This window comes from Centruroides vittatus, unplaced genomic scaffold (genome assembly GCF_030686945.1).
Source record: "Centruroides vittatus isolate TY-2023 unplaced genomic scaffold, ASM3068694v2 contig_13, whole genome shotgun sequence".
Taxonomy (NCBI): Eukaryota; Metazoa; Arthropoda; class Arachnida; order Scorpiones; family Buthidae; genus Centruroides; species Centruroides vittatus.
Window position 1 is genome coordinate 619,490 of NW_027120828.1, and position 11,436 is coordinate 630,925.

Sequence of the window (11,436 nt, forward strand, 5' to 3'; positions counted from 1 at the left end):
CTTATGGATAAAGTATCTTTCCATAATGCTTTTCCACCAGTATGTGAATGTGATATAATTTTTTGAAAGATTCCTCAAAGCTTTAATTTAAAAGACGGTTTTAATTGTCCTAACTTGATTTTCATGATTAACTCAGGTCTACCATTTTATGATAAGTTTTCAGTTGCATAGAACCTTAAACTAATTAGTAACTACAATAAGCGTACAGGTGATATAAGTTGCTTTCTTTTGGTATTATATGATGACATGAAGCATTTCCTGTTTCTCTAACATCTTAATAGAGTTAGATCAGTCACAAGTTAATTGTTGCGGAATTCTAAAGTAATTTTCCATTATTTCGTTCAAATACATATACTATATTGTACTTGTAAAGGAAGGCAAATCTTCCACCATGTTTGCCGAGATTAGTGCACTAATTGCCCGAAGTTACGCTACGTGTAATCTTAAAATGGTGGACGTTTCCAGTGGTTCGAGACCGGGGAGATTCGAATGAGAAACCGAAAACGAATAACGCTTGGATTTTTAAAGACAAGATTTCGGCAGGGAACATGGGTTAGAGAAATTCTACTCACCTCTAGAGAAGGAGGCGACAGTGTCTAGAAACTCGCGGAAACTGATTCTCCCGTCTTTGTTTTTGTCGACGCAGTTGAACATGCGTCTGACGAAAAGCGAGTCGTGTCTCATTCCCAGGGCTTCGGCGAATTCCCTCTTGGACAGGGATGTGGTCATTCCGGCCGCCGCGTCTTCGTCCAAACCGTCAAAATCGGTGGTATCTTCGGATTTTATTCCGAAGGTCTGGAGATAAACATTCTATTATTAATTCGGAGACGAAAGAAAAAGAAGACGATGGGAGGCTGAGTCCCTCACCAGAGCATAGGCCTCTCTGAAGAAGCGCTCCAGGCGACTCTGCCTCTTCTCTTTCGTCTCCGAGTTTTTCAGCATGGTCTCTCTGTTAGTCGGGATCAGTTCCAACGTCTTCTTCCGATCGGTCAGAAAGTTCTCCAGTTTATCCAGAAACTTTCTTCTAGTCTGCGCCTTGTCGAACTGCAGAACCTGTCCCAAATAACAAGACCTTTTAAACCTTTCTCCCTCCATCCCCCCGCAAATAAATCTTATTTTAGAAGTGACGTTTTTCGAAAATCCGCCTATTTCTTTTACTTTCGGGCAGCTAAGTTCGCACCCTCCCGGCCAGAAATTAGATTATTAAGGCCAGACAGGAGATCCAGGAAAGATTTCTACGAACAAAAAGACGATATTATAGAACTGAACAGCTTTCTTCCGAGGCGGGTAACTTTCAGTACGCCACCCCATACAATAAATTAGCGACTACAACACCTAAACACCTAGAGAGAATGCCGAGTAGGGTAAATCGAGGAACGACTCATCCTACCGAAAGGACTCAACTACGTCTTTTCATTTCCGGAAGATATTTCTTTCTCTTCTGACGGTAGATCGAGCCCTTCCTCCCTCTAAGAGGGAACGTTTAGCAGCGGAAGACCTAATTTTTCGTCGCTTGGATGATCTATTTGAAAATCGTGCATTGGGAGGGAGGGAGAGAAAGGATGTTTTCCCTCACGTTTTATCACAATAATTATCCGAAAAGCATGTGTTTATTTATTTTGTAGTTTATTATATTTATCCTACGGTAGTAAAATATCCTCAATACATACTTAAACTCAAATCTCTTCAAATAATATCACGCTGAAGTCCAAAAAAAAACATTTTCTGGTGATTATATTTATCTCCGCGTTTTCACCTATCTGATCGACACACAAGGAAACGAAAACTTTCTACCAAATACAGTAGTGAACCGAAAATCGGAATCAATTGGGGACTGGGGTTGTTCAGATTAGGGATTTGTTCCGATTACCCATTATGTACGAAAAAATACATTAACCTGTCCGATGTTCAAATTTTTCTCCGTTGCGTGTCGCTTCGTGTTGAATTTTTGTCGATTTTAAGCCTAACGAAAATTTTTATAATAATAATCGAGGCTATCGTATCGTTAAAAATTATTTTTGCATTTTGTACAAACAAAATAAATATATTGAAGAATATAAAAACATGAAAATTATACTTTAGAAGTAAATTTAGTATCAAAAACGTTCGATTCAGCGCGACACAGTCCGACTGAAAATCGTGCCGATTACCGGGGTTCCGATTTACGAGTCTCTACTGTATCGCTAACTTCTTTATTATTTTTTTTTACCAGGCGGTAATTTACTTTCGGATGATAAATTTTTCAACAACAAGTAAAAAAATCTTATCGACATGAATATCAACGGAAGGGTCGTCAGCATTAGGTGTTACCGCTGCTAGACGTTGGTGGAGACGATTTGCATCAGTTGCCGGTCCGACTTTGTATGCAACTCTCTACTTTTTGTAATTTGAGCCAAAGGTTTGGCGGTAGGTGACTCCGGCGAAGCTTTCCATCTCTTCCGAGTTGGAGCCGGGCTTGTCTTAGCTAAGAGCGTTTCGTTTCGGCCATGAACAGGACGTTGGACAGAACGACGAAAGAATCGTTAACCGTCGTTCCGGTTGAAATGATAGCAACAGTTTTGACGTGAAAAGAAAATTTTGGTTTTATATTAACGATAGAGCTGGTCACGGCTGGGATTATTTCATCGAAGGCGAAATGCCTTAGAAAACGTGCAGATGACACAATACCGAAAAGGGTGAGTGTAGTTACCAAGTCGTGGTCCGCGGGCGATCTGATCAGTACGGTGGGCTTCTTTCGGGCGTCTTTGCTGACTTCGACCACTACCGATCCGACCGAGGCCAGGCCGATCCTCCTGAGAATTTCTCCCTTGCGATCGACGGTGGAAACGGAATCGTCGGGACCGAGCTTGACTTTGACGTAGCGCTTATAATTGCGGTGCAGCCACTCCTTTACCTCTGAAAGACAAAGAACTCGTCGATTATCGTCCATTACTCGATTCCGGTATGATAGAGAAGCACTCACGCAACTTGTCGCAAGTTTTGCCCGCCTCGTCCCTCTTCAGCTTTATCTTCCTTCTCCTCTTGTTCTGTAGTTTAATGACGCCGTAACCCAGACCAGCGCAGACTGAAACCATCGTTAAACAGATTAAATAATAAAAAGCCAGAGAACGAGGTTCGAGAGAAAGACTTACTGATAGGAACGAAGGTAAGTGCCAAGCATGAGTATATATAAGCCACTTCGTTTCCGTGGAAGTAATCGTATCCTTCGATGGCGGAACAGGGCTCCAGCATCGACCCGTTCAGTTGAACCTTCTGAGGACACGGATCGCCTGAGGCAGAAAAAAAGTGTTATGGGTTGTTATGGGTCGGCCTTTGTCGACAGACGACAGTTTCTCACCTTCTTTCCACGAAAACATGTTCTTCTGAACGTGACCGGTACCGATGGAAGTCGATTCGATGACCACATCGTAAATTGTAGTTTTCTTGATTCTCTTTATTTCTTCTTTGGTGAAAAAGCTAGAAAGAAGAATTTCTATATTACTAAGAACTTCCGTCGTCGACAAATCGAATTAAGCTAACTGTTTAGGAAATCCTTATCTTATACTTTTGACATTCTGTTAAGAATGTATTTTTCTTAAGTGGTGGAATGAGAATATAAGAACCGTTTATATTTGCTAATTCGATACACAGTATCGATAGATAAGTAGGTAATAGGTTTGTAATTCTATAGGACTATATTAAATCGAATGAAATAAAATATTCGAGACTAAAAATGTCTCTCTCTTTGGTCAAGAAAACGCTACGCGAATGGTCGGCCAATTTCTTATTTTCAACGTTCTATGAAGAGAAAATTCTTTTCCAAAACTAGAAAAATCACCGAAATTTTCGAACAATTTTTGATTGAATCTCGTATTTTGATGGTGGAAAGGGAATTAAAAAGTCTTACCCGTTGCCAGAATTCTCGAACCAGAAACGATCCGAGTCTCGCAGACGTCGAAACTGTTCTTTGATGATGGTGCGAAAGAGAATCCCGGGTCTTCCGTCCGCTTCAGTTTCCAACATTCCTCCGACATACAGATCCAAGTCGTCGGGACTTTCGCCATATTTATCCTTCAGGATCTTCACCATCTGAAAAGTAAAAAAAAAAAAAAAATAACTCTAGTCCGAATCCTGCTATCCATTAAGATTCCCACCAAAATAATTACCTCGGGCTTTTTCGAAAAGAGTTGAGGGTTAATGTCTGACCAGTTCGTTATTCGAGGCAAGTGGAAACTGGAACGGACCGTGTTGTAGTCGGGCAGACCGTTGTCTCGACCTCTCATGATGTTAAGTGCAGCCAGGTCCCTACGAGAAAATTCCATGGGCCCGAAGAGTTGATCTGTAAAAAGAATAAAACTAATCAACATGCGCGGAAAAAACCGCAAAACATACTTTTTTGAGGGACTTTTACCTCTGACATCGTCACAGAGAACGTTATCTTCTCTTTCTGCTATCTGAGAAGCTAAACCCATTATTAGCTCTTCGATTCCCGATTCCAGTAGCACTTCCTGTGCGTTCAAACAGACGATATTAATTAAAAACTACAAAAACATACAATAAAGAATAGTCGAAAAAAAAACTTACTTCCGAATTCCACCAAGTAGCGCATAGTCTCACGGCCGGGTATCCGTTGGCAGTTGATTTGAAATTGCAGGCTTTATCTCTGTGCGAATTAAACATATGAGCAATGTGACGTGCGACCGATACTCGACATAATATATCTTACCTCCGGTATATTCCGGGGGGTATCATAGTGTGGCCGAAGCGGAAGGCGGCAGACTGGAACACGTGGTTCACTCCGGGATGAATATCCGGGTTGTATCCTGAGTTTAAAAAATTTGAATAATTGTTTTTGCGGTTTGGTTTAAAACGTTCGTTCAGACACAATAAAACGATGAATACCTGAATACGCTTCCATCTCTTCTCCTAGCAACATGGGTAGATATTCGTACATAATTATGTTCTGAAAAATTCGGACGTTTTACAAATAGGAGCGAAATAATTTAACTTAACATGGAAGAACACAACTAAAACCTGAAGAGTTGCGACGACCCAGCTTCTAGATTTCTGGAAAACCTCTTCGTCCGACCAGCGTGGATTCTGACGTTGGAAACGGCGAGCCAAAACGTTGTGCCAACGAAAAAAGAGAACGGCGAATGCCAAGAGAGACGGATTCTGATTGGTCCTGGGATCGCCCAACACTTAAAACGGTGGTTTGAATGAGAAAGAGGTTTCGCGTATAGGATAAAAGAGAAAGCGTTTGCTTACCGAACATTCTTTCGGGATTGAGCATTCCCAGATACCGAGAGGTGGGATAGTTGATCAGAGGAACCCTATCTTTATTCCTAGCGGGAAAGAGACTCGAGGAATCCGTTCGCAGAGTCCCGTTACGAAAACTTCTCATGTGATCGACCCAAGCTTCGCTGGTACTATACACGAAACTTCCATCTATCCAACTAGTCACCAGATTCATCTGCAAATTAGGCCGCAATTATTTCTTACACCGAGAATCTAGTAACAATTTTAATTAAGCCTACTTCATAATGGCAAAAATTTCCGCTGAAAACTCGACGGAAAATCGAGTGGAGTGTTATTTAATGGATAAAAATCGAGTGTAGGCTGAAAAGGAGTCGATATCCGACACAAAACGAGTTTAAAGGAAAGCATTCTCGGAAAACATCGCAACGCCAACAAGTCGATAAATTAATGTACTGTACATGGAATGTTCATACATATTAAATTTCCAAAAAGCCCTCTAAAAGAAACAAATCAAACAGTACTAGGACTGATCAAAAAGTATCCGACCTAAGGTCAGGAAAAAACACCTACGTATCCGTTAGATTCAAACACTAATCCCCTTAATCGCCTCTGAATCCTGAAATCTCTTTCCTTTGAGTGGAATCTTGAGTTGGGAAAGAGCCAAAAGTCAGCCGGAGCCACGTATGGAGAGCATGGAAGCTGCTGAGCAAAACCGTGTTTTGCAAGTAATGTTTGGATGAGATACGATTCGTGGGCCAGAACATTGTCGTGATAATGAACCAGTCACCAGACTGCCAGAGCTGTGGTCTCTTGCACTTTACAGCATCTCATAGGTAACATAAAACAGCCTGATAGCACTCTTTTGCCATAGGCTGTAAATGAGGGGCGTACTTATAAACTAGGTCCTGATGTCGAAAAAAACGATCAACGTGACCTTCACATTGCTGCGTGATTGACGTACAGTACCTTCTTCGGCCTGAAAATCACGGCATTTTCCACCGAGGTGATTGTGCCTTTGTCTCAGGATTATACCTGCAGACCCATGTCTCATTTCTGATTACAATTTTTATGAAATCAGGATCCATCACATTTTGCCATTTTCACTTAATCACTAATGCGACGATAACAACGTAAACACGCACTTATTATGCTAGGCTGCCTGACTAGTGACTGCAGGGTAGGACCGGCTCGCCAAAATTCACACACGCAGTAGAGTCCAAGGTCACAGACGACATAGTCTCTTTAGCTTGTAAATACTTACAAAGAAAAAAAATGAAGGTCGGATACTTTTTGATCAGACCTTGTAAATGTAGTATATTGCATATAGTGAACAATTTGTAAACAAGTGAATAAGCGTCAACTTGGGAATGGCATTTGATTTATCTTTTTTTGCTTCACTTTTTACACTTGGCTCGGAATATTGCCCTAAATACGTGTAGCAAAATTCCATAAAGTACAAATTGAAAGTATCAAATTGAAATATAGAATTATTTTATAGTTTATCAATTTTTCATATAACTTTTCACCGAGCTATTTAATGCACATAGCAAAAATTTAAAGCTTGAGGATTACGTTTAGAATCGATAGGGCATTCTATATCGTTATATTTCATGAAATATATTAAATTAAATTTTTTTCATTTACATAAAAGTACGAAAGTAACGTTTTCTCACGATTACAAGACAAATGATATTTTAACAAGAATTTTTAATAAATTTACATTCGCCTATATTATATTCCTTTCGACAATCATACAATATATAAATATCACCGGCAAATGCAGTTAAATAACCTTCGAATTTTCCTTTCATTAAGCCATTAATATAAATCAAAAAACAAGGAAGGGTCCAAAACTAATCTCGGCAAATAATTTTCATCGGCAATATTTCACTTAATTTATCATACCAGTATATAATAATCAAAATAAGATCTAAACGAAGTTCAACTGTTTTTCATCGATACCTGTCGTCGCTAATTTATTTTTCTTTTATTACATTATCAATGAAATCAAAAACCTTCACAATAAGCTTATCATTTAATTAAAAGAATTGTCGTAAATAAAATCTATAACGTTGACCAACGCTTGCATTCCTTTATATTTAAAAATCTTATCGTATTCAAATAATTAACTAATCTTACTTTCATAAGCTTCTCCAAGATCACAATTACTAATTTCTTTTTTCCAGATTTGTGGAAATAGTGTTTTAGTCACTCGCGAGGATGGGAAACGAACGAATTTATAGCAAAGTGTATAACCTAGTTTCAACAACATCAGACTAGAGGAGACCAAGGAAGAAATGAAGGGATCAGATCAAGGAAGACGTAATAAAAAGGGGAGAGGACTGGGATGGGTTTCGTTAGAGGAGACCGTAGAATGATAGGAAAGAATGGAGATGATTTGCCGTCCTGACCCAGTAAAAGTATGTTGGAACAGGCGAGGATGATGATGATGCCGTAGTCACTACGTGCGTCATTTCGCACTTCGCAACATCTATTGATTCTGTAATATCGACAGAAAACAAATCAGACAATAACCTTGAACCTCGGATAATCGAAGATTTATCTCTCTGAGTAAGTCAAATTGTCTCGTTGTACCCAAGAGCAATGTGTAAAAGCCATTTATTTTCTAGAAAATTCAACCAACTCTCAAAAAAACGACAGTATTAATTGCTATTATAGGCAATTCGGACGGAGAGAGTTTATGCAATATACGTAAGAAATAGATACACGCGATGTACTGTACTGTACATCAACCAAGTATTAGCGAGGTTGAGGCCGAAGTTTTAAACGCGAAACGTGTACGTCGAATGTTCGGCGCCGCTTTCCTGTAAGCCTAGAAGTTTGACAATGGCGTTTGGAATGTCGAGCATGATTCCACTGACTTTCCAAACACCATTGTCAAACTTCTACGCTTACAGGAAAGCGGCGCCGAACGTCCGACGTACACGTTTTCGCGTTTAAAACTTCGGCCTCAACCTGGCTATTAACTTATTTTTAACGCCTAGAACAATATACAGGGTGAACTTTAGAAAAGAGTAACTAAAGGATACTTCAGTTAAATTTCGATTAAATAACTTATCAGAATTAATATGAAGTCGTCAGGCAGAAAATTAATCCAGATCACTTTCGTCTATTGTAACGGCTGTTCTTAATTAAATACAGTAATTAGTTGGAAGACGTCGAAGTCCATTTACTTCGAAATTTTAAGTTTTCATTTACGTTTAAAACCGTTTAACACCAAACGAATGAAATACTTTTAAAAAATGAAGCATTACGAAGATTCGAGGCAAAATGTATAACGAAAATTCATTATTTTTAAACAGAATGTGGCTGTATCCAATCTAGGCTTTCCTCTTCCTGAAATGAATTTTACTATAAATCATTGGGCTCGATTTCGCGTCGACTTTCCTCCTTCTCACCTGACCGGTTACGTTAGGCTACGTACTGTACGGAGACTGCCGGAGGACGCGAATACCGGAGGACACCATTCGACCTTCACAGGACGACGACCGTCTCTTAAAGAAAACTTTCGCCCGGCCGTCCTTCAACGTAGAAAGTTCATCACGGCATTAAAGAGGCACAGGGACATCGATCCGGGTAAAGGTCTATTAATTAAGATGGGGGAGTTTAGAAGAAATAGGAAAAAAGATACGCACCTGTTGTCGAGGATTGTTAGGAGACTGTCCAGTCTCGGGGTCGTACAAGGACCTATAGAAAGGCATGGCTCGGTCGCCCGAACACTTCCTGTCGTAGGTCCTGTCGCACTTCTCTACCGGAACCGAGTGCATCTCTATAGGACATCCGGGTTCGCTGGCCATCAAGATTTCCGACGAGACCACCTGACCTACATCACACACACACACCAATTACCAGTGCCGGGACCGGAGAAGAAGTAAAAGGCTAAGGCGCTTACCGAAAAAGGCAAAGAAGGCTGTTAGGTTGCGGACCGACGGCAAACCGTCCTCTCCTTTCATCAGGCGTCCGCTGATCCAGCGAGGATTAGGTCTGTTTCTTCCTGCCATCTGATACACTCCGTCGGCGTAGGAGGGTGGCGTCCTTCTGCTCAGCCGACTCTCTTCAACCCATACAAATAATAAATTGACCTTTCATTACTATCACGCGCCATGCGCCACGCGCCGCTCGTCCTCGCCGGTAGCGTTACGCCCGTAGTCCCGTCTGTAGACGGCGACTCGACGCGTATCCGAGTGGCGCGTTAATCTCGTCGTCGACGAAAGATCAGGGAAGGAGAGAATATTCTCTCGACCAACGGAAGCAAAAGAACAAGGGTCGAAAGTTCCAGGCCAATTCCGGAAATGGAGACCATACCGTTTCTTCCCACAGACCGAAACGGGTGAAAAAGGCAATCATGCGCGTCAGAGGATTACGGCAAGTTACCAGCGGCAGTAGCAGCGCCAAATCCAACCTACCTGCAGTTCCCCAGTCGGGATGGGCCAGGTTGTTGTACCACCCGTCATATCTGCGCTTCTCCCAGTTGGCGTGGGTAGAGCTCCGACCTGCAAAAACGCCGTCTTTAAGGTCCGTCGAACACACATTAAACTTAAAAAAGGCATTTCCACGTTCGATACCGTCCTGGCATCGAAGGTAGAAATATACTCCGAAATTTTTCTAAATCATAAAAAATGGGAGAATTAGGGGAATACACGAAGAACCCGAAGTACGGCTAAAATTCGATTGCAAGCGCATCGAACGGACCAAAAGATTTTCGAGCGAATTTCTCCGAAAAGAGGAGGAAGAGGAGGAAACAATTAGCCAATCTGTGCACATTCGATCTTTCCGGACGTCCTTTCCGTCTCGGTGTCACGATAAAACCACTTTTAAAATATTTATATAAGTTACTTTTAAACGGGTCCGAATCGTTTCGATGTAAAATGACATTCCTAAGTTACGGGAAATGTCATCCCCTTGCCATGTCAACAACGATTTGTGTGTGTAGTAGAAAGTGGCCATCTCGGTGGCGGGGTCTAGCTCCCGCACACAATTTTTTGACCATAATTTTCAAAGTAACTTGACTTTTGCCGTCAGGAATTGACATCGAGGTCTGCGTTTTTAGTCGATCTGTTGCACATTTAACAAATTGTTCGTGTGATTCAGTTTATGGGTCAACTTTTCTTAAGGTTATTGGCTTTCATAAACTGCACGTTTTAATCGGCAAAATATTTTTTGTCAATTTGTTTATATAAATTTGTCTTTTTCTCTTCCATTTTTCTGGCTTCCTAAACTTTGCTCCTCCTGCGTCTTTTCCTCACATCATTAGATCAACTACCACTTATTTCGCGTGCAAAATTGGCAAAACTCTGCCAGTTTTGCAATTTAACTTTGTGGACTTTCCCGGCGTTTTTTAATAGAAATTTCGCCATAAAGAGCAATTAAGTTCCGACAGATTAGTCGCTACGCGTTTCATACCACGTAACGCGAAATGAGAGCGTCTAAAGAGACGTGTCTTTCGTAATTTTAAATTTAAATCCCGGGATGAAGTCTGTCCGTACGAACTCAGCCGAAGAATTTGGAAACTTTACGATCGGCGCCCCGTTTCACCCCTCCACAAACGGGTATGCGGGTGGTTGGGACCGGTACGGACGCGACCTTCGTTCGTACAAAGTGGTCGACCTCTTTTCCGGGAGTCGGACCCCGGCGACCGGCGTCGACCAAAGAGGTTAAAAGACCGGTCGCGTCGGTGCGTCGCTCGCTGCGAAACGACGGCGCGCCGCCCGCCGTTGCACTAAAAAATCGGTAAGTTTCTTTTCGCCCCGAGCCCCGGCCCAAGTTGACCGAAATGGCTTTGGCCGCCGACCGATCCCAGCCGATCTCGACAGCGGCGCCGTACCGTTTCCCTGCATTTTTACAGCCGCGCGGAGCCGAGAACGGGAAGAGTAGGAAGAGAGAAGTTCGACGAACCGGACCCGGGGTCGCCGTGTTCATCGAACCCGGGAAACGGCACGGCGGAGGATCGGCGCGAATCATCAGCGGCGCGTCGGGGGTGCGTGGGCGCGGAGGAAAGGCTTACCCGTCGACAGGCAGACCAAACACAACACCATAATGTTCCAAGCGTCTGTCTTCATCCCGATCGTCTTCGTCAGGCGTCGAGCTCCGAACCTGTTCTTGCTTTTCCCAGCTGGCCCGACCGGGCTTTGGCGGCCGTCGAATCCGGTCGCGACGCCCGACCGCGTGACGTCGCAG

At 42.2% G+C, this 11,436-nt stretch overlaps 1 protein-coding gene across 3 annotated transcripts in view; it reads right to left on the bottom strand.

The window, feature by feature from the left end:
- LOC136989508 (dual oxidase-like) overlaps window positions 1-11,436 on the bottom strand; it is a 39,677-nt gene extending 28,241 nt beyond the window's left edge. The window contains exons 1-18 of one of the 3 annotated variants that reach the window (XM_067287693.1): window positions 11,264-11,436; window positions 9,666-9,752; window positions 9,152-9,313; window positions 8,895-9,082; window positions 5,248-5,452; window positions 5,014-5,180; window positions 4,882-4,942; window positions 4,706-4,802; window positions 4,564-4,642; window positions 4,391-4,487; window positions 4,146-4,318; window positions 3,887-4,068; window positions 3,338-3,456; window positions 3,132-3,269; window positions 2,963-3,064; window positions 2,690-2,895; window positions 868-1,053; window positions 573-795 (exon numbers count right to left, since the gene is read on the bottom strand). In XM_067287693.1, the coding sequence (XP_067143794.1) occupies window positions 573-795; window positions 868-1,053; window positions 2,690-2,895; window positions 2,963-3,064; window positions 3,132-3,269; window positions 3,338-3,456; window positions 3,887-4,068; window positions 4,146-4,318; window positions 4,391-4,487; window positions 4,564-4,642; window positions 4,706-4,802; window positions 4,882-4,942; window positions 5,014-5,180; window positions 5,248-5,452; window positions 8,895-9,082; window positions 9,152-9,313; window positions 9,666-9,752; window positions 11,264-11,318 (2,527 nt within the window). In that variant the 5' untranslated portion in view covers window positions 11,319-11,436. The remainder of the gene's footprint in view (window positions 1-572; window positions 796-867; window positions 1,054-2,689; window positions 2,896-2,962; window positions 3,065-3,131; window positions 3,270-3,337; window positions 3,457-3,886; window positions 4,069-4,145; window positions 4,319-4,390; window positions 4,488-4,563; window positions 4,643-4,705; window positions 4,803-4,881; window positions 4,943-5,013; window positions 5,181-5,247; window positions 5,453-8,894; window positions 9,083-9,151; window positions 9,314-9,665; window positions 9,753-11,263) is intronic. The other 2 variants (XM_067287702.1, XM_067287712.1) reach the window with 2 other exon arrangements.